This window comes from Paroedura picta, chromosome 7 (assembly GCF_049243985.1).
Source record: "Paroedura picta isolate Pp20150507F chromosome 7, Ppicta_v3.0, whole genome shotgun sequence".
Classification (NCBI taxonomy): Eukaryota; Metazoa; Chordata; class Lepidosauria; order Squamata; family Gekkonidae; genus Paroedura; species Paroedura picta.
Window position 1 is genome coordinate 114,131,982 of NC_135375.1, and position 22,983 is coordinate 114,154,964.

At 47.2% G+C, this 22,983-nt stretch overlaps 1 protein-coding gene across 17 annotated transcripts in view; it reads left to right on the plus strand.

Moving 5' to 3' along the window:
- The window catches only part of PPP3CB (protein phosphatase 3 catalytic subunit beta), a 50,875-nt gene that overhangs the window by 12,562 nt on the left and 15,330 nt on the right, over positions 1-22,983 (plus strand). For 8 of the 17 annotated variants that reach the window (XM_077346038.1, XM_077346035.1, XM_077346023.1 and 5 more), the window contains 7 exons: positions 74-151; positions 236-330; positions 11,771-11,896; positions 16,318-16,395; positions 17,565-17,591; positions 19,168-19,252; positions 21,405-21,502. In XM_077346038.1, coding sequence (XP_077202153.1) covers positions 74-151; positions 236-330; positions 11,771-11,896; positions 16,318-16,395; positions 17,565-17,591; positions 19,168-19,252; positions 21,405-21,502 — 587 coding nt within the window. Of the gene's footprint in view, positions 1-73; positions 152-235; positions 331-11,770; positions 11,897-15,193; positions 15,349-16,317; positions 16,396-17,564; positions 17,592-19,167; positions 19,253-21,404; positions 22,297-22,983 lie in introns of those variants that run through there. The other 9 variants (XM_077346028.1, XM_077346031.1, XM_077346026.1 and 6 more) reach the window with 7 other exon arrangements.

The window sequence follows — 22,983 nt, forward strand, 5'->3', positions numbered from 1 at the left end:
ATTAATCAGGATTATTTTTATCATGTATTACATGAAAACCTTCAGCCTGACTCCTTGTTGTTTTATTTCACAGCTACCCAGCAGTTTGTGAATTTTTGCAGAGTAATAATTTGTTGTCCATTATCAGAGCTCATGAAGCACAAGATGCTGGGTAAGCTGCTTGTGAGAAGAGTATTCAGCGTTTCACAATTTTGAATTGTTTTGCGATGGAAAGTCAACTGTTTTTACTTTTCAGTTACAGAATGTACAGGAAAAGTCAAACAACAGGGTTCCCGTCATTAATAACAATCTTTTCAGCGCCTAACTACTTAGATGTCTACAATAATAAAGGTAAGAGAGGTTCATTAACTTCCTTCTAGTGAAATGTGGAGTTCCATCAACATAAACTCACAGATCAGTGAAGCAGATGTGTTGAACACATTAATGCAGCAAAGGCCAAGGGTCCATGAAGGGCTTTTGGTGTGTTTTTTAAAAAGACAGTAAGAGCCAGCTCTGTTTGACGTGTGTCTGTGCAAGCTTATGATCAGATGAGACCTTCTAGGAAGCTCTGGAAGGTCAGGAGAACTGTCTATGGTCAGTCTGTCTATGAGAGGAGGAGGATATAGAGCCTTTGGGTTCCTTTTTGGCTGTGTATGGCATAGATGCAAAGAGGGACCTCTCTGTGTGTTGTTTTAGAAGACATTTCTCTTTAATTGAGGCTTCATTACATCTTGTGTCAAGCCAAGTCAGTTCATTGAAACAGGTGAATCAGTTTACAAGGAGGCAAATATTGTGCTGAAATTCCCTGTCTTTCATGGCTGGGTGTAGGGATGAAAAATGCTTTGCTATAGGACTCTGTGGGGAGGAAATGGGGCAAGGGGTCCTGGGAAACAGTTGAAACCTGTAGGCAGGATGATTGCTGGGTGTCCAAAGCGGCCGTTCACGCTTGAAGCAGCCAGCTGCGCGGGGAAAGGGGGGAGGGGAGGCTCTGCCTGCACCACCCTCCCTCCCCTTCTCCGTGCCGCTGGCTGCTTCGGGCACAAACAGCCGCTTCAGATACCGAAGCTCCCAACTGTAATCAATTTACAACATCTGCAATATTTTCTTATCAGGTCTATTATGTATAGCTTAGTTAACACACTGTGTGATATATGTTTATAAAATATAAAGGCTTTTAATTCATTTAGCCATTTGAAAAATTTTGACCATGGAGATTATCAGCATGATAGTAAACAAAAAAAGATGGTTTGTTGTCCATATAGTCAGTTATGCAGAAACTCTGATTCCAAAAAATATACATCTAGCAAAGGCTGGAAAGAGGTAATAGTTATTGACAGATGGTTAAAAGTATTTAGAGCAGGGGTAGTCAAACTGCGGCCCTCCAGATGTCCATGGACTACAATTCCCTGGCAGGGGCTCCTGGGAATTGTAGTCCATGGACATCCCTGGCAGGGGCTCCTGGGAATTGTAGTCCATGGACATCTGGAGGGCCGCAGTATGACTACCCCTGGTTTAGAGAGAGGGAGAGAGGGATTGTGTCCTCTGGTATGCACCTAATTGGTCTTAGAATCCTGGCGTTGGAAGGGGCCATGCAGGCCATCTCGCCCAACCAAAAGGGGCGGGGGGGGGGAGGGGACTTGAACTGGAATCATAAAAACCCAACTGGTAACAGGACCTACAAGGGTTGAATGTCTGTATTATTGTTAAAGTTATATTACTTTTATATTGTGCACAATTTTAAAAAGCAATTTTAGGAATTAAAAACATATGTTTGTAATTCCGTAAACCCATACGCTACTGCAAATGAGTCTGCTCTGCACTCTGCGAACCAATAGACCAACACCCTGATAGGGCCTCCAGGGACCTGGCAAGTGAGTTTACTAGTCCTTTGTATGTGGGACTGCACAAAGCCTCTGAAGAAGAAAGCAGAATGGCTCACTGCAATGTTTATTCTTCAGTTGGTTTGTGTTACTTTTGGGCAGTCATACATACTGCCCTGCCTCTCCCCTCTGAATGAGACTGTTCAAGGGTCAGGATATGGAGTGGAAGGTGATGCCTTCAGTCATGCAAACCCTAAACAAAAACACGGTATGACTGTCTGACAATGAAATTCCCTGCTTGCCTTTGCTCTCTCTCTCTCTCTCTCTCTCTCTCTCTCTCTCTCTCTCTCTCTCTCTCTCTCATCTATTAGAAGTGGCATCAGGATTTCATTTGAGAGAGGTCACAGTTTGACTTACCATATATGCTCAGACATATAATTGTTACATTGCTTCTGCAAACCTCTTGGAAGCTGAAGCTTGCTCTGGCTGCTTGTAGGGTGGCAAGGGTTTGACTGAGGGACTCTGATCTTTTTTTTCCTTTTGCCTTCTTCCAAACTATTCTGTTGGTTTCTGTGGGGTGGGGTGGGGTGGCTTTTGGGGGTGCTTTGGGATTTACTGTCTCTCCTAATGTTTATTTCTTCTTTTTTTCTGAGGGGCAGCATTGTTCGCCTTTTTTTCTTGGGGTTGTGTTTCTTTTAAAAGTTGTTTTTTATTTCTTTTTTTAAATTTCTTTCTGATTTCATATTGACTATATGGCAGTCCAGGTTAGTGGTGTCAGCTAAGGGAGGGCAGGCAAGACTGGCTACTTTGAATCTTGATGCTAGACATACACCGGGTGAAGGTTGGAGCATAGAGCAATCTGGAAAATGCATTTGCATGAACAGGAGTAAATTGACAGCTTTTGTACACAATCTTGCCCCTGTCCCACATCTCTTTTGTACATAACCCTTTTTGAAGGTCAAATAGGCCGGCAGAAAAGCTGATTGGATAAATTACAGGTAGCATCTAGACAGCCTAAATGAAAAGAAGCAGTTTGCCCCCATTTTGTATATGCGAAAAAGGCATTTTCTTCCTCTGTTTACACTTTGTATTGCTTGTGACTCCTGAGCTGTGCTCCCTAATTCCTTGGATCACAGTGACCTTGCTGTGTGCAGCTCAAAAATGAAAATCTCCCCACCAGCCATTTCATGCAGCACTTACTCAATAAGTTTTAGGAAATAATTAGAAAGTACAAACATATCCATCAAGAACAGCAAGCATGAATTCTGAACTTTTTTTTAATCTCCTGAACTGAGATCTTACTAAACTAAAGAGAGGATTCCGGAGATGGGCGGAGCCATGGCACTTAGATAGCTCGAATACTTCGAGCTCCTGTTCCACTGAGGGTCAATCGCTGCTGTGATTGACAGAATCGGGTTCTGGGTACGCAAACCCACCCACCATCTACTCAGGAATTCCTTGTGAATCTCTGGGGCCTCTCTGTTCCGCAGGGAAATTAATATTCCCTGGAACGCAAGCTCAGTGTGCACAGGGTCCAGTAAGTGCCGTTCGCCATTTTAAAACTTTCGTCTTTCCTTACAACTCTGCAATCTACACAGCTCTTACTTTAATCTTCAAAGCTAATTGGATTCCTCCCTTTTGACTCATCACAACTCCGGAATGAAAACAACTGGCAGACATCAGATCGAGCCTACAAACAGTGAGTGGGGGTTTCCCCCGGCACCTTCTCCCCTGGAACAAACTCTCGGCGTGGAAAGCTGCTTTCTTTAACTTAAGCAAGCTAGAGTGACAGGAAGATAAGTGAGAGAAGGTAAAGAAAGGGGTTAAGGTAGCCAGAACATCCCCTCGCCACTGTGTATAAATCGGAGATTGAAAAGTAGATATAAGGATCTCGCGAGAGTTGCTTGCCAGAACGAGAACTTAGGCTTGGAAAAGCTTCAACAGGTCATTAAAGCGACGGACAACAGCTGGTGAGACATTACTTTAATATCAAAACAGACTGTTGCTCTTTGTTAGGACTCCGTAGGACCTCTACTGCTTATTTGCAAAATTGCCTACAACATGTCCATGCTAAAGAGATTTGCTTACCTATTGGATAAACAGACGCAAGATTTGAAAGCATATACAGATGGCTTGCTTAAAGATATGCTCAAGGAGTTCAAGGGCGGCAAGGAAGAAGTCTCTAACAGGAATGATGAATCAATAACAGTGGCTGATGATAGCTCTAAACAAGGTGGAAAATTACCAGCAGAAGAGAAATCTGAAACTATGGAGATGGAAAAGGGGATGCCGGAGCTTTGCAGCCTAGATAAGGACTCCCTACCTAAGAAGACACACAGCCACTCCAAAGTAACAGTATACAAGAACCAATCAAAAGATATATGGATCTGCTGTGAAAGTAATCGACTGAAAGGAGCTTCTTGGAAAAAAAACTGTACTGATATTGGAGCCCAGGAGGTACAACTGTTTCAAGATTCACCGATGTATACTCCGAGGGAAAGACTACAACTACACTCTCCAAGCCAAAGGCCAACTGGACGGAACATGGGTCAGCGGGAACAAGAAGATGCGGCAGGCCTCGATATGAGACCCCCTTAAGCCTCCTCCTGCTTTTTTCCGTAGCCATATAGGCAAGCTGAATTTGAATTAACATATCTCTGTAGTGACTCTCAGCTTAAACTTAAAGCTTAACTAACAGGAGGCACCTAACTGAGGAGGTGTAAATGTAACTAGCGAAGACCTTATTTTACAAACTAATGATTTTTTCATTTTTTGTATTTAATAATGTACACTTATATAGCTTACAACCTTAACAACCTATACACATATATATATATATTTCTTTTTCCGTACAACTAAGTAGGCTTTTATTTTTTCGTTTTCTTTTCCCTAGTGGAAATGAGGATGGCTCTAAGACCACGTTAAGTATAAATTGTTTATGATTGTTAAAAGTGTTAAAACTATGCAGACAAATGTTGAAACTTCTCTTTTTAAATGTGGTGGAAACGTGAAAAAGTTTATAAGCTTTGGGTAAAAGTCTATAATATTGTAGCCATGTGGAGTCTTATAATCTTAAATGAAGAGAAGAGGCTTTTAAAGAACAATGGGGCCCTTATCTGATCTACCTAAGAAAATAAGTTAAAAGGGGATTGAAACGGGGTATCAAGTGTGTCAAACGAAGAGCATAATCTTTTTCTTTCTGTATTAATAATGTAGATTATCTGCATTGTATTATCTTTAAATATTACAAAAGGGGATTGAAACAGGGGACTAAATGTATCAAATGAAGAGCATAACCTTTCTTCTTCTGTATTAACAAATTGGTTTACCCTTTCGGTCTGGCCATTTGATTCAGGGTGATAGCCCGAAGTGAGTGCTTGCTCCACACCTAATAGTCTTAAGAGTTCCCTCCAAAACTTGGAAACGAACTGGGGGCCCCGATCCGTCAGAACACGTGTCGGGATCCCGTGCAGACGTACCACGTGTTTAATGAAAAGAGAAGCCAATTTAGGTGCTGAAGGCACACCCGTGCAGGGAATGAAGTGAGCCTGTTTAGAAAAAGCATCCACTATCACCCATATAACGGTGTTCCCGTGGCTGGGAGGGAGGTCCGTGATAAAGTCCATAGTAACATCTGTCCATGGACGAGAGGGGGTGGGCTGTGGTTGTAATAGCCCCTTTTTCTTGCCCCCAACCGGTTTTGAGGCAATACAAATGGGGCACCCCTGTACATATTTCTCCACATCTTTGCGCAGGGACGGCCACCAATACTGCCTCCTGACCAGGTGCAGAGTTTTTACGAAACCAAAATGTCCAGCAGTTTTTGCATCGTGGCAAAGTTTCAAAACCTTTCCCCTGGCCGCAGCAGGAACAAAGAGTCTCTCGCCCTTAAAAAAGAGCCCCCCCTTCTCAGTCAGATCAGGGCGGAGGGAGCAAAACTCCGGATCTTGTGACATCTCCTTCTGGACCCAGCCCCCTGGGATGGGCGTATCAGTCTTTGTGTGGCTACGCGTCACGGCAGCCATCCCTAGTTGGGCGGGGGTGAAAACGGTATCTACCAATGGGTCTCGTTTGCTGTTGTACTGGGGCAGGCGTGACAATGCGTCTGCCAAAAAGTTCATTTTGCCCGGCAGATGCTTTAGAGAGAAGTTGAAACGGGCAAAAAACTCCGCCCATCTCATCTGCTTGGCCGAAAGCGAGCGGGGCTGCTTGAGTGCCTGAAGGTTTTTATGATCCGTCCAGACTACAAATGGGACCGCGGACCCCTCCAGCCAATGCCTCCAGGTGGAAAGGGCCAATTTTACTGCAGCCGCCTCTTTTTCCCAAATTGCCCAGTTGCATTCCGCCCCCGAAAACTTTTTTGAAAGATAGGCCAGCGGGTGTAATTTCCCGTCCTCCCCCTCTTGGAGGATCACGGCCCCCATTGCTACGTCCGAGGAGTCTACTTGTACAGTAAATTGCTTGGAAGGGTTAGCATGGGCCAGTACTGGTTCGGACGTAAACAACGACTTTAGTTTGTCAAATGCGTCTTGACAGGGTGGAGTCCAAAGAAGGGGCGCCCCCGGGCGGCTCGCTGGTTTTCCCCCTTGTTTGGTTTTCAACAAGTCAGTGAGGGGCAACGCCACTTTAGCAAAGTTGGGGATAAAAGTCCTGTAAAAATTAGCGAATCCCAGGAAGCTTTGCAGTTGCCTCCTGGTGCGGGGAGGTTCCCAAGCCAGCAAGTCGCGCACCTTGCCAGGGTCCATCTCAATCCCAGCCTGGGAGACTCGGAAACCCAAAAACTCCACCGCATCGCGGTGGAACTCACATTTAGACAGTTTAGCAAACAATTGGTGCTTCCGCAAGCGGCTGAGCACTTCGCGGACCAGATCAGCGTGACTCTCAACATTCTCTGAGTACACAAGAATATCATCAATGTAAACCAACACCCCCTGGTACAATAAATCATGCATAATTTCATTTATCATATTCATGAACACGCCCGGAGCGCCGGCGAGGCCGAACGGCATTACGGTGTACTCAAACTGCCCCAGGGGAGTGTTAAAAGCCGTTAAATATTCGTGCCCCTTCTTGATCCGCACTCGGTAATAGGCTTCCCTCAAATCCAGTTTCGTGAAAATTCGTGCCTTCCCCAAGTGGCCCAATAAGTCTTTTATCAGGGGGAGCGGGTAGGCGTTGCAGGTGGAGACCGCGTTCAACCCACGATAGTCAGTACACAAACGCAGCGAACCATCCTTCTTTTTTACAAAAAGGACCGGGGCTGCCAGGGAAGATGTGGCCGGTCTAATAAAACCCCTCGCCAGGTTTTTGTCCAAAAATTCCCTAAGCTCCGCCATCTCACGAGGGCTCATGGAATAAAGTTTGGCTTTGGGGAGCGGCTCCCCTTTCTTCAATTCGATGGCACAGTCAGTTTTACGGTGGGGGGGAAGTTGGTTGCACTCCACCTCCGCAAACACATCACCAAAGTCCCGATACTCGGGAGGGAGCGCTGCCCCCCCTGATCCCAAAGCGGCCACAACCCCCGAACTTGGAGGACCCTGCGGTCGAGCGTGCTGCTCGCAGGCGGGAGAGGTAAATTCCACAGTCCCTTCTTTCCATTTCACTAGGGGGTCATGTTCCTTCAGCCAATCCAACCCCAACACGCAAGGGAAAGCAGAGTGAGGGGCTACCAAAGGCTGGATTTGCTCCCAATGTTTTTTTATGTCCAAGTCCATTGGGCGCGTTTTCGCCGTGGCTTCCCCTCCGGGAGCACATTTCCCATCTAATTGGGTGATTGGCAAGGGTTCCCTCAGTGGCACCTTTCCCACCCCCAAAGTCTCGGCCAGTGCCGGGCTCACAAGGGATTGGGTGCACCCCGAGTCCACGATGCACCGGACTCCCACTGTTTTCCCCGACTTGGGGTTGGAGAGATTGGCCGGTAGGAGTAGCAAGGGGGAATCACTCACCACGCGTTTGCCCCTGTTGGCGGCCTGCTGGCGGGGCGCCTTTACAGCAGACCGTCCTCGTTTCCCGACTGCTCCTCAGCTTGATCCTCGTCCTCCAGCCCGCTTCCCTCCTCCGAGTCGTCCACTGCCGGCACGGCAGCCACTGGCACCAGAAGAGACTTGGCACTTTTCTTCGGAGTGGTTTTCTTAGCAGGCTGGGCTTTCGGCGGGGGGCTGCTCACGGCCCTCGGGGTCGATGCTGCTTTCGTCGGGCAGTGTGCGAGAAAGTGCCCCGCTCGGCCGCAGCCCAAGCACAGCCCCTTTTCCATGCGCCGGGTGCGCTCAGCCGGCTCCAATCTGGCTCGGGGCTTGGCTTTCGCCGGGGTGGAAGTTTTCGCCACGGTTTTGCCTGCCAGGACCTGAACCATTGAGGCTCGCTCCAATCGATTTTCCATCTCTCAAGCCAATTGGACCCACCCTTCGACTGTAAGCGGGTCTTCCAGGAGGAGGCATTTGTCTGCCAGAGTAGGATTGAGGCCCCCCACAAACGCCAGCACGCGTTGGGGCTCCGTCCAGTCCGGTACAGAGGAAGCCAGCTCTTTAAATTCCCTAGCGTACTCGACAACTGACAACTTCCCTTGCCGGTGAGCCCTGAGTTTTTTCTCCGCAGTCTCCCGTTCAAACGGTTCCACGTACATTTGGCGCAGGGCCCGCATAAAGTGGTTGTAGTCACGGATGGCTTGGGGGTGGTAGCGGTACAAGTCCACGAACCATTTGGCAGCTTTGCCTTCTAGGGCTTGACCCACGAAACGCACCCGCTCGGCGTCGTCCTGGAAAGTGAACCCCATGTCCATCATGTAGGCCTGGAGGTGCACCAGAAACGTAGGAAAATCGGAGGGGTCCCCGGCAAACTTAGCCTTGAATTTATAGGTGCTCCGCATCTCCACTCCACGGAGGTGGGCAGGTAGGCGCCCTGGGCCCCAATCCGCTGGTGCCGGGGCCGGGACCAGGGGTCTTGCGCCACGGCCGATGCCTCGTCCTCTCCCCGCCGCCACTCTTGCTCGTTCCGCTACCCGCGCCGCCTCTGCTGCCCGCGCGGCCGCCACCGCTGCTTCGCGCGCCGCTGCTGCTGCCGCCGCCTCGGCTCCCGCCACGTCCGCCGCCGCCGCCGCTGCTGCCGCCGCTGCTGCTCCCTCGCCTCCATCCGCGCCGTCCCCTCCGGCTCCATCGCCACCCGCGCCGTCTTCGTCCTCTCGCTCCTCGTCCTCGTCTTCTCTTTCCCTCTGCGCTCTCGCTCGCGCCGCCGCCTCCGCCTCCGCCTCGATCTCTAGCTGCGCCCTGGCCCTGGCCACCGCCTCAGCATCCGCCGCTGCTTGCGTGTCCGCCATGCCGTGTTCCCGCAGCGCAAGCCCACCGCTCGCTCTTCGCACACTGGTATCGTGCGCACCACCACCGAGCACTTCCTTCAGCAGGCGTTGTGTTCGGCGTTTCTCCTCCGGATCCAGCCGACCCGAAAGATCCTGCAGCCAGTTAGTCACCCTGTCCAGCTTGTACTGCAAGTCCTGTGTCTCACCCACAGGCTCCAGTGCGTAGCTAGGCAGTCCCAGGTGCTCCGGCCACCGTTCATCCCCAGTAGGGCGGTCGTATTTTGACAATCGCCTGCGCTGGGTGACGTGTCGTTCCAAAAATTCCTCGGGCCCCGGGGTTGTTCCCGAGATTGCCCGCATCATGCCCGAGCTGTGCGGCCCAGCACCAGCTCCGTCGCCCTGGGAGAGGTCCCAATCCAGGCCCTCTCCCTGCTCAGAAAAAGTATGTCCCTCGCCCTGCATTTTGCAGGTGAAAGGAGTTGTGAGATTTGACTTGATGTCAGACGCACAGGAAACTCACAACAAAACTTATTCAAAAGAAAATAGTTTTATTGATTAGCACTATACGCATTGGACTGAAAGTCAAATCTGACTCGAAGCCAGATTTGCCTCAGCTTATCAATACATTTCTCCCGCCCAAAACTTGACAGTTCCCAAGGGGGGGGGGTTAGTGAAGAAAGACATATGTGAAACAACAACAGGATTCCAAACTCCCATCCTTGAGAGAGGTGACAACAACCCTGTGAGCCCATAACAAGATAAGGTTAACATAACATCGCTATTCTATTTTATTGCTTACAAACTACAAGGCCGGGGCTAGCAGGCGCCAGGCTCAATCAAGCAATATAACTGACATGGAGGAACTCAGGCTAATTTATGACAGAGATTCTACAATCCTGACACAATGTAGATTGCCTGTATTTCATTATCTTTAATCTTGGAAAACAAAAATAAAAATCTTATTAAAAAAAAAGAGAGAGGATTTCTACAGAAGCATTCTGGCAGGCCTGTCAATTGAATGTTTGTGTTCTTTGCACATTCTGACGTAATTCATCTCCCATTTCCCACCCCTTCTTCATTTCACACTCTTCTCCCCAAAGTATCACTGCCTCCTCTAGTGTATTCAGTACTTTTTCTTTGTTCTTTTTAATTTACCTAAATCAGGGGTAGTCAACCCATGGTCCTCCAGATGTTCTTGGACTACAATTCCCATGAGCCCCTGCCAGAGGTTGACTACCCCTGACCTAAATTCTCCTTCTGGTGGTTGTTTTTAGGGTTGTGCGTGACGGCGTCCGAATCAGCCGTTCCAGGCCAACTCAGCCAGCGCTGTGCTGCAGGGGGGAGGGGAGGTGTGGACACCAGTGCATATCTTGGCGCACACATGCAGGCATGCCTGCATGTGTGTGCTGAGTTACACACTGGCGCACGCACCTCCCCACCCCCACCCCTCCACGGCATGGCGCTGGCTGCGTCGGCCTGGAATCGCCAGTTTGGACACCACAACGCACAATCCTAGTTGTTTCATTTCTTTTACGCAGGTTGTTGGCATACTTGTGGATTGTAAACTAAACATGAGCAGGCAGTGTGATGCAGCGGTAAAAAAGGCAAATGCCATTTTGGGCTGTATCAACAGGGGCATCACATCAAAATCACAAGATGTCATAGTCCCATTGTATACGGCACTGGTCAGACCACACCTGAGTACTGTATGCAGTTCTGGAGGCCTCACTTCAAGAAGGACGTAGATAAAATTGAAAGGGTACAGAGGAGAGTGACGAAGATTATCTGGGGCCAAGGGACCAAGCCCTATGAAGATAGGTTGAGGGACTTGGGAATGTTCAGCCTGGAGAAAAGGAGGTTGAGAGGGGACATGATAGCCCTCTTTAAGTATTTGAAAGGTTGTCACTTGGAGGAGGGCAGGATGCTGTTTCTGTTGGCTGCAGAGGAGAGGACATGCAGTAATGGGTTTAAACTACAAGTACAACGATGTAGGCTAGATATCAGGAAACGAATTTTCACAGTCAGAGTAGTTCAGCAGTGGAATAGGCTGCCTAAGGAGGTGGTGAGCTCCCCCTCACTGGCAGTCTTCAAGCAAAGGTTGGATGCACACTTTTCTTGGATGCTTTAGGATGCTTAGGGCTGATCCTGCGTTGAGCAGGGGGTTGGACTAGATGGCCTGTATGACCCCTTCCAACTCTATGATTCTATGATTCTATACTTGGACAAGTTTTTGCCTTTAAAGGTAAAGGTAAAGGTGTCCCCTGTGCAAGCACCGAGTCATGTCTGACCCTTGGGGTGACGCCCTCCAGCGTTTTCATGGCAGACTCAATACGGGGTGGTTTGCCAGTGCCTTCCCCAGTCATTACCGTTTACCCCCCAGCAAGCTGGGTACTCATTTTACCGACCTCGGAAGGATGGAAGGCTGAGTCAACCTTGAGCCGGCTGCTGGGATTGAACTCCCAACCTCATGGGCAGAGCTTTCAGACGGCTGCCTTACCACTCTGCGCCACAAGAGGCCACAAGAGGCTCTTTTGCCTTTAATGCAATTTAAAAGCGGCATTGTTTTCCATGTTTAAAGAGTCACATTATTGGGAGCATATTGGTGTGAATACAGCTGATAACAGGTGTGCCTTTGTTATTGACAGAGATAAAAGCCATATTCCCTAAATCTGTTTTACAGCTGCTGTATTAAAATACGAAAATAATGTGATGAATATTCGGCAATTCAACTGTTCTCCGCACCCTTACTGGTTGCCAAATTTTATGGATGTCTTCACGTGGTCATTGCCATTTGTTGGAGAAAAAGGTATATGACATCTTGGAAGCTGAATGCTTAGCTGGTTTGCTGTGGGGTAAGATGCCTGCTCTCTCGTGTGTGTTAAGTGCTTGCAAGTTGCTTCTGAATCATGGCAGCTCTGAATTAATGACCTCCAAAAGTGTCCTGTCATTAAACCCCTTGCGAACGGAAGACTCTGGTTTCCTTTCTTGAGTCAATCCATTTCTTGTTGGGTCATCCTCTTTTCTTCCTGCCTTCGGCTTCTCCGTTGAGCTTGCCTTCTTATAATGTGGCGAAAATTACAGTATCCTTAGTTTAGTTACTTAAATGTATAGGGAAAGAGTTCAGGCTATGCTTGCTCTAGAACCTACTGCTCTTTCAGTTGCATAATTAACCAGCTGTCCAAAGTCTTTTCTCTACAATTATCTACTCGTACATGACAGAAACAACTGCAACCAAATGAAATGTAGCTTATCTCCAGTGCATTTTGGTCTGCCAAGTGCTTGAGATCCCTTAAGTGTTATCAGACCCTTTTTTGGCTGCCATGTATGACTGGTGCTTGACTTGGGAGATCACACATTATACAAAAGCTCTGTTTGCATTGTTGGGCCGCTGACTTTCTGGGATGACTACCTGTATGCTGGCATAAGTAGCAGTCATTGGTATATTAAAATATGTCAATACAGATGAAGTTTGGAGAAATGTTTTTGTGTAATGATTGGCTCCTTGTGACTATAATAACTACATTTTGGTTAAAAGCACAGTTGATCATTGGAGTGCATTTTTAAAGACTGTTAGGCCAGTTGACTGAGGACAGGCTTTTCAGTAGCCATGAGCTGTACAAACTAATCAGAGGCTACAGATCTCTGGTTATAGAAGGCTGAGGACAAAGGGGGGGGTGAGGACTTAGCACAACCTTTGCACTCTGCTTCCTGGGACAGACTTTTAGAGATGACCGGGATCTGGGCTGTTGTCAAGGAGGCTGGCAAGGAACATCCACCCACCATCTTTCCCATTCATTTTCCATCTTTTAATGCAGCCCCACATTGGGATTGTGTGTGTGCATGCCTGCTGTTGAAGACTTTTCCAAGTAAGCTCGAGTAGAGGGCGCTCACTCCATCAAGATTGTGCATGCGTCTGCCTTCCCGCTGGACGTACCACGTGTTCTGTGTGCAGAATGCCCTCTTTCTCTCCAGTTTCATTTTCACCGCTGCAAAGTCAGGACATGTTCCACTCAGCTCCGCTAAGTTTGTCGTTTGGTAGGTGACTATCATGACTTCTGTGGTCATGTTCAAAAAGTGCAGCAAGTGCAGTGTTAAGATGCTGCACACAGATGAGCATGACTGAACTGCCCACTTCCTACTTCTCCCCAGTCTTCTCTTGGAGGGGAATCATGCTCAACATGGCAAAATCATTTCATGTGATGAGGGATGGGAGTTGTGGCCTAGGATCTATGTAGGTGTTGCACCTAGTTTCTTTAAATGAAACCAGATCTTCTGGGCCAGATGAATTGCATCCCAGGGTAATGAAAGGACTTAATTTCTGAGCCTCTGTCCATTATTTTTGACAATTCTTGGAAAACAGGTGAAGTGCCAGAAGATTGGAAGATTTGATATTGTCCCCATCTTTAAGAAGGGAAAAAGGAGGATCCAGCTGGCAAAACTTTAGAACAAATCATCAAATAGTCAGTACTTGAGCAGTTAGAGCAGAAGGCTGTAATTATTAAGAGTCAGCCTGGCTTTCTCAAGAACATGTCAGACAAACCTTATCTCTTTTTTTTTTCAGGGGAATATTGTGGACATAATTTACCTTGATTTCAGTAAGGCTTTTGATAAGGTTGCTCATGATATTCTTATAGACAAGTTGGTAAAATGCAGTATGGATCCTATTACTGCTAGGTGGATCGAGAACTGATTGACAGATCGCACCCAGAGGATGCGATTTACAGGTGTGGTTGCTGAGAAGTGGGTTCTGGGTAGAGTGGACAACACCTCAGCCATGATTTATGTAAACAAACAAGGGGGCACCTCTTCCCATCCCTTATTCAGAGAGGCTCTTGGGAGACTCGGGAGGAGGCACTCCAATTAGGGTTAGACTTGAGAGTGATCCACATTGCAAGAAGACAGTTGAGCAGAGGGGGAGCCTTTTCTTACAAATAGCTTTTAAACCTGCTGTAGCTACAGCAGACACTTGGAGAGGCCCGGAGATAGACCTTTGCCTCTGCCACTTCAGCAAGGGTCCAGGATTTTTGTTCCCTAGGACGGAGGGGCAAGGGGTCTCTGGAGGATGTCTTCCAGTTCATATGGACAGAACCCCTACTATATGCATTCTCACCCCTTCTGCTGCTACCACAAGTGGTACAGAAGCTCCAATGCTGTCCTAATGGCACCAAGATAGCCCAGCTAACACTGTTACATGTATTTACTCAGACTGGGAAGGGGCCAGGTAATGTACCTCCCCCAGACTTGGTCAGGTGGACCCTGCATGACTCCACCTAGTAGCATGGAGAATCATCCCAAATCCAGAGTAAGAGACATTCTAGTTCAGTCTAGGAAGAATTTGACTATATATTGGTGCATTTTGAGAGCTGGGCAAGAGACAGAGGATTTTCCCCTTTCTCTTGTCCTATAAGAGGAATCTTAGAGTGCTGCCTTTGGTGTAAAAGGGTCTTTCAGTGGCATTAGTAAGAACACACCTGGTGGGTCTACCTGTGTTCCATACAAAAGTTCAAGAGGTTTCAGTCTTCTCACATAAACTAGCTCAGCTCTTCTTGAAGGGCTTGACGAACTTGTTCCCACTGAAACCTAGGATAATCGCAGAGGCTCAGTGGTCTTTATTGGTGCTGATATTGGCTCTCCTGGGTGGCCCTCACCTTGGTGGCCCTCACCTCTGCAAGACGGATGGGGGACTTAGCAGCATTGAAGATTAATTTCCGGTACCTCCATTTTTTTTCCTGGGAGGGTGGTTTTGTGCCCCAGTGCAGATTTCCACCCAAAGGTTCTATCTAAATTCCATATTTCCCAAAAGATTATCCTACCAGTTTATCTTCCTCAGGCTTCCTTGGAGCTGTAATGGAGACTACACTCCTTAGATTTGAAGCAGGCCTTACTATACTACTTAGGCAGAACAAAACAGTATAGAAAAACACAGTCCTTGTCTGCTATTATGGTCCAAAGAAGAGCAAGGCAGCAGCATCATAGTCAATAGCTAGATGGGTGGTAATGGCTGTCAGAACCGCTTAAGGTGTGGCGATCTTCCCGTGCTCCTTGGAGGTGACGGCCCCTCTCATTACGAGCCCAGGGCACATCCTCTGCATTTCTTCCCCAGGTATCATTAGAGGAGATTTGCAGAGCAATGATGTGGTCTTTGGAGGAGATGTTCATCAAGCATTACGCCCTGAACCTGCAGGACAGAAAAGAGGCCCAATTTGGAAGGGCAATTCTACAGTCCCTTTTCAGCTGAGGAGCTCCCAACCCTCAAAGGTAATCTTGCTTGCTAAGGTCCCAATTTGGGGCTGCACTACAAGATGGAAAATGAAAACAAGGTTGCACTTTCCTCTCCCTGTTATTCATTGACATCATGTGTGCACTCCCCTTGCTGCGAGCTCCAGCCAAAAGACACCGTGGATTCAGAACAGAGGGAGTTACCGGTGGCATTCAGAACCGGGGAGAAGGGGGCGTGCCACCCATAAGGCCCATGGTGCATCCCGTGGGAAGGCAGACACATGCACAGTCTTGAGGGTTTGAGCACCCCCTACTGGAGCTTACTTGGAAAAGTCTTCCCTGGCAGGCCTGTACATGTGCCGACCCAATGCGCGCCTGCACACAAGACAATCAGTGAACAAAAGTTACAGGTATGTGTAACCCTGTTTTCCCACTGCACTGCTCCCCTTTGTTGGCGGTATATTTGTTCCTTTTTATTGCCTGTTCTCATGACACAGTCTTCTAAATCGTTTTGGAAAGGAGGTTGGGTCCTAGGACTGAGTTTCCCTTCATAATATAAGGCGGTTGTGGGAAGCAATGGAAGTGGGAAGAAACACGGAGGGGTGACACAGTTGTGATAAAACTGGTAGAATAGGAACAAGTGTGGTCCTCAGAAGGGTAGCTAAGCAATATGTAGATGCAAAAGAGCTGGCCTCATATTTCGTAAGGAGGCAGAATGTTTCCTTCCCAGCCGTATTTGGAAAACACTGCCTGTATTAGGGTTGGGTGCTTCTGTGGCCGAAACGCCCAACCGTACATGTCCTTCTTCCAGTGATGGGGGCAAAACTCTGATGGAATTCTGTGGAGCTGAACAGGAGTCATGTACGACCCGCAGATTTTTTTAAACTCTGTTATTTGAGTTTTGGCAAGTCTGATGTGAAATGTGGAGCTCCAGGTTTGCCCCCATGGATCTTACACGTTATAGCCCTTTCAAGCATTCATCCTGTAATACTATATTTTTTAATTCAGTGACAGAAATGCTGGTGAACATTTTGAGTATTTGCTCTGATGATGAGTTGATGGTGGAAGGAGAGGACCAGTTTGACGGTAGGTGTGACCGTTGTTTATTGTGGTTTCAAGCAAGGTCATGTGGAAGTCTTCTCATCGGTATTGCCTGTCATTTCTCCTCTCTTAGTGTGGGAGAAAGGAGGGGATATTTTAGTTCCCATTAAATATTTTAACTGAAAGAAGTGTTCTAAAATGCAAAATTCAAATGTATTAAGGATTACTGTACTAGTCATTTCTCATTCTTCCATGTGATATACCAGATTACATTGCCTCTAGAATTACATGACATTGAATATTCGGTATTAGCCTGTGTTTCATGTGACTGCTTCATGACATGTGTAATTAATTTTTCTTCATTCAGAGAGAGTCTTAGGGGGTTTCCTTTCTGGTTTGGTTGCTCCTCTTCCTCCTCCTCTTCCTTTGATACTATTTTATTATAACTTCTTTTAAACAGTTTTTTGTTTGTGTTAATGGAACTTGTATCCTGCCTATACTTTACATCAGTGGCCTGCAAACTTTCTAAGGCTGCGGACCGGTGGAGGGGGGAGAGTGATCCGCCGGTCCGTGCATGTGTGTTGGCGCCATGCGTGGCCACAAACGTGCATGTGTGGCACTTCCGCGCATGCGCAAAACTGCCGTGCATGTGCGAAACTACCGTTTGCGGCCACGCATGCGCAAACGCCCGTGCATGGACCTGCCGCGCATGTGCGTTTTCGCCGGCAGCCCCGCTTTCCTCCACAACCACCACCACCCCCCGACAAAAAGAAGCTTGCCGGGCCGCAAGCTAATCGGTTGCTTTGGTGGCCAATTTGCTTGCGGCCTGGGAAGTTTCTCACTGCGGGGGGGAGGGAGAGGGAGCCGTGGCCCGGTTGGGGACCACCACTTTACATCATCATTCAAGGAAATCACTGAGTATTGGGCAAATTTCCCATATGTTTTCAAAATTAAAATATACCGTATATATCCGTGTATAAGCCAGGAGGAATTTTTCAATGTGAAATGGAGTGCTGAAACACCCAGCTTATACACGAGTATATATGGTGTATATATATTCAGCCTCATGTATTTTCCCATTTTTCCTCTCACTTTTCGTTTCCTCATTCATTCTTTTACTATCTCTGTCAGTATAAAAAAACTTTATTTTAGTTTGCCTCACTCACCTTTTTCTCCATCATCCACTTTCTTTTTTCTGGACTCTCCATCTGAAGAGCGACTCATATATGGCAATAAAAAAGGTAGAGACCAGACATTTTGAAATATGACTTCCTTGATCACAGGAATCAAAAGTACAAAACACATTTACATGTCGTGCTCATATAAATGTGTCGTATTTGTTTTATTGCCAGTCTTTATGAGAGCCAGTTTGGTGTAGTGGTTAGGAGTGCAGACTTGTAATCTGGCATACCGGGTTCGATTCTGCACTCCCCCACATGCAGCCAGCTGGGTGACCTTGGGCTCGCAGCACTGATACAACTGTTCTGAGCGAGCAGTGATATCAGGACTCTCAGCCTCACCCACCTCACAGGGTTTCTGTTGTGGGGAGAAGAAAGGGAAGGCAACTGTGAGCTGCTTTGAGACTCCTTTGGGTAGCGAAAAGTGGCATATAAGAACCAAGTCTTCTTCTTCTTCTTCTTCTTCTTCTTCTTCTTCTTCTTCTTCTTCTTCTTCTTCTTCTTCTTCTTCTTCTTCTTCTTCTTCTTCTTCTTCTTCTTCTTCTTCTTCTTCTTCTTCTAGAAGAGCAAGTTCAAATCCATGCTCCTGGTATTATCAGAAGTCATATTTTATAGCATCTATCTTTCTGTGCATGAAAGTTCCCCTCTTCTCCATCCCCTCCCCTCCCCTTTCTTGGGTAGAATTTCAGTTTGCCTATTTCTAATATATTTATTTGGTCCTGCATGGATAGGAAAGTTTTTGGTTGATTATCTTGGTTTTGGTTTTACGGTTAAAATAGTGCATGAAATGTGTCTCAGTTTCTACGGGTTTTTTTCCAGCCAGTATTTATATGATTCTTGTATCTCTGTTGTATCAGTTGCCCATGAATGCATTTGCTTCCTTACTAAAGATGAATTCAGTTGATATGACTTTTTCTTCGGTGTAAACTTACAAATACAGCATGTGCATAACTGGCGGAAATGTATTAATCTATCAAAGACCCTCCAGATTAGGGTGCTGTGCTTCGGGCTGGAACGGCCACTTCGGCGGCGAAAGTACCCAACCCTGCTCCTGATATCCATGAAAGAGCATATTTAGGTGTTGCTGCATAGTAATTGGCCTAGATCTGAGCACATTCAAGGGATCTTTGGATTTCTGTTCTGTGAACAGCCCTCACTCCGTTCTGCACAGCAAAGCACTATAAAAAAAAAGATACAAATTATGAAAGATGTTTTTTGGGCTGGTCAAATTCAGGGCATTAGACTGTTCGTGTTCTGTGCATTAGGAATGGTAGGGAGGGGGGAAATGATCTACTGCTACTATGTGGCAGAGGTCATTAGGAAACAGCCCTCAACCCCCCCCCCCCCCAAATGGCAGAAGCCATGTTGTGATGTGCAGAAGTGGAAAATCTTTGGGAGTATTTCACTGGTTCTGGGGACATCTAGGATTTATTTATTTTGTTTGGTATTACATATATATTCCACCCTCCCCTGAGGCTCAGGGCAGTTCACATCACAAATTGTGGTGCAGTAGACTCAGAAACCTTTATTGGCATAGCATCAGTGTGCACGGGCCTCTTATGGCAAAGGTTTGAAGCTGTGTTGAAGGGTGCCTTGTTTTCTGTCCTGTGAGTTTGAAATGTTCTCCTTCCATTGAAAGTAGGTACAGCTGCAGCAAGGAAAGAAATAATCAGGAACAAAATCCGGGCGATTGGCAAGATGGCAAGAGCCTTCTCTGTTCTCAGGTAATGGCCGTTCTCGCTTTGCTCTGAGCTGTTTACACTCAGAGAGCCTCTCTCTATTGTCTGGCTGCTAAATGTTTCATTTATCATAGAAGTATGATAAATAAATTTAGCTGAAAGTCGCTTAGAGGAGGCGGAGATTACATGGAACATTTGCAGTTGACTTAGTGACCTGAAAAAGAAGTAAAGAGAAAGCAGTAAGAACAGATAGTAGGGATCAGAAGGTACGGAAAGCAAGGCCAAGAAGGGCTCTGCAGGGGAGAAGGGAAATCACCGGACAGATGCAGTGGGGAGAGACAACAGGAGGCAACCCACAGTGAGGATGAAAGAAGAAGAGCTGGTCTTTTCACTACCCAAACGAGTCCCAAAGTGGAGCAAAGAGCATAGAATTGTTCAGGTTTTTTAGAATGAGTTCCACCCCAGGGCAAGGTGGTTTCTGAAATGGAAGATGCACACACAGCCTCAGCAAAGGCCCAAGAAGTGGTGCAGGTCGATGGGGGCTGAGCTCCATGAAAGGAGGAAGGTAGGAGGGGAGGATTTCTGGGAGGGGAGAAAGAGTTGGGAGGTGGGGGGGAGCCATGAGCCAAAATAAAGGAACTGGGATTATAATGCCCCCATCTAGACTGGTGATGTGGCCTCATTTGGGATACTGTGTGCAGGTCTGATAACCATGTCTCTAATGGGAACTGGGAAAGTACAGAAAAAAAGAACAACCAAGATGGTTGAGGAGTTGGAGCACCTTTCCTGTGAGGAACCTGGGACTTTTCAGTTTAGAAAGTGACAAGTAAAGCGGGGAGGGCATGGTTTACAAAATCATGCATGGGCTAGAGCAGGGGTAGTCAAACTGCGGCCCTCCAGCGAATGCTGGCAGGGGCTCCTGGGAATTGTAGTCCATGGACATCTGGAGGGCCACAGTTTGACTACCCCTGGGCTAGAGAGACTGGACAGAGAAAACCTCCCCCCCCAATTCCAGATATTAGAACTTGAGGGCATCTAATGAATCTGATTCAGGACAGGCAGAAGGGGATACTTCTTTATCCAGCAAGTGATTACAATGTGGAGTTTGCCGCCAGAGGATGTAGTGATGGCCACAACTTTAAGAGGGGATTATGTAGATCCATGGCTACTAACTATGATGACTAAAGGACAGTGCCACGTTCAGTAAACCTCTGAATTTCAGTGCCAGGAGGCAACATCAGGGGAAGGCCTTGGTCTCTATGCCCAGCTGGTGACCTTCTAGGGCAGGGGTAGTCAACCTGTTGTCCTCCAGATGTCCATGGACTACAATTCCCATGAGCCCCTGCCAGGAAATGCTGGCAGGGGCTCATGGGAAATGTAGTCCATGGACATCTGGAGGACCACAGGTTGACTACTTCTGTTCTAGGGGTTGGTCTTTCTGCAGAAATGGTACTGGACTAGATGGTCCGCTTGTCTAACACAGCAGGTTACTTATGTTATTATGTGCCTAATGGCTGAGTTTCTGAAGATAGGGGGGAATATAAAAACCAAAATAAGTGAATCAACAAACTCCTTCATGGTGCAATTGCATGTGTTCAGAGTTGGTCAAAGAGTTGCCAAGTCGGGTCAAGACATGCCAAGGGTCACTTCTGAGTCTCATTATGTGGTTTCTGAACTTACATGGAAAGTGACTGCAGCATGACGTATCCAAGTCTTATGTCCCAAGCAGAGGTTCAGAGTGTACGTGAGGGGCTTTAGGAGCCAGCTGGGTTTTTTGAGAGCTTGTCTTGGGATGCCCTTTAGTTCACAGTAAAAATCCTGCAGTGATGTGGTTTTTTGTGAGGGGGGGGACTAGCAGTGGATCCAGTAGCAGTTCAAGAACACATCCCATGTGCTCTCTGATTGCAAAGATCAGTGTTTCCAGCACATCCAGTCTCTATGTCACGTGTGGTCAAGAGTGCTTCCGCCCTTAGGATCCAGGTGGCTAATGGGCAGCAAGCATGATGGACATGTCCAGAGAGACAGAGAGAGAGAGAGAGAGACAGAGAGAGAGAGAGAGAGAGAGAGAGGATCTTCCCCATGTTCCCCAGAATACATTGATCATTCCTATTGAGCATCCATTGGCTGGAGTGTGCATGGAAGTTCAGTCTCAAGATTGGTGGGATTGCAATGATTCCTCTTTGTCTCCTGTCTCTAGAGAGGAGAGCGAAAGTGTGCTGACCCTCAAGGGCTTGACTCCCACAGGAATGCTGCCCAGCGGCGTGTTGGCCGGAGGACGCCAGACCTTGCAAAGTGGTAATGATGTTATGCAACTTGCTGTGCCTCAGATGGACGGGGGCCCATCCCGCTCTTTCGCTAGCACCACACCCAGGGCATGCTGGGAGTTCCTCGTGCTTTTCAGTTCCTGTCTGAGTGGCTGGTGATGAAAGCATAATGTTCTGTGTTAATCGGACAATGTAGGATCAGTGCTTAACCAGGGTACAAAACAAAGAGCTTGCCTCGTCATTGTCCTTCTGGGAGGCTTCCCAGGGGGAGCTTTTCAGATGGCACAGTGGCCTCTTGCGGTTGGGATGGGATCAGCAGCATAGGACCAAAGGGGAGACATCCAGCCCTGCCAGACGTGGAATGTCTGCCCAGCAACCAGTTTTAATGCGAGACGCGACAAGTAAATGCCAGGTGCTGTTTGGGTCCCAAGCTCAGTGCTGCGTTTCTTGGGCAGAGAATGGGCCCTGTTTTGTACCCTGGAAATTGATGCCAAAGTTTGTTTCTTCATGCTGTTTGTCAAATGTTCTGTGTAGGACTCCTGACCTCCCCGGAGTGTCCTTGTACATGAATGTCTCCTTCCTCTGCAGATGTAGCTGCAGCTGCCTCCTTAGACCTGTCTGTCTTTCTGTAGATGCGTCTGTATAAGTGTGTACCAATGAAAGCACTCTTGGACCCTTCCCTTTCTCTTGATGTATGAGCATCTTGAACCGGGCGGAGTTTGTTGCCACACCCGGTGCATTTTGAATGCAAATGTAATTTTAAAATACCCAGTAATTGTTGTGCTTTTTATAAGTCAATAAAGGGACTGGAAAGCTTGTAAATAAGTCAAGATTGAAGGGTGTTCATTCGGTGTGCTTAGATTTTTTTTTGCATGAAAATAAACTATTCACAATATACCTTTAATCTTGCTCATTGAGTATTTTATAGAATAATCAGAGATTGATTAATAGTTGCCAGAAGAATAACGTGAAACTTTGTAAAAATGGATTCCAAATTCATTAATCAGTGTCTCCATGTCTCCCCCCCCCCACCCCTTTTGTGTGTGTTGTGAATGTTTTTGTAAAGCATGAAGTAGGCTTCACGCTTTACAAAAACATCCTGGCTTTCGGTAAAGAGCCTCTGTAAAATGTGAAGTAGTACTGCTTAGGAAATATTTAGATGACCAGGATTTTTCCTCAGTCTGCCAAAAATAGAAATAACTTGTAAAATATATCAGAACTGTGCTTTCAGGATACTAAAACTCCTTGTTCCATTGTATTTTAGACCATAGCATTTTCTTTTCAAATAATCATTGCCTTCCTTGGGGGAAATATCTACAAGCTAAGTATTAGGGTTGCGTGAGGTAGTGTCCGAATTGACCGTTCCAGGCCGCTGCAGCCAGTGCCGTGGGGGGGAGGGGAGGGGAGGGCAGGTGTGGGCACACACCTGCATGTGTGTGCTGAGTTATGCACCGGCGCCCGCACCTCCCTTCCCCCTCTTGCAGCGTGGGGCTGGAACGGCCCATTCTTTTT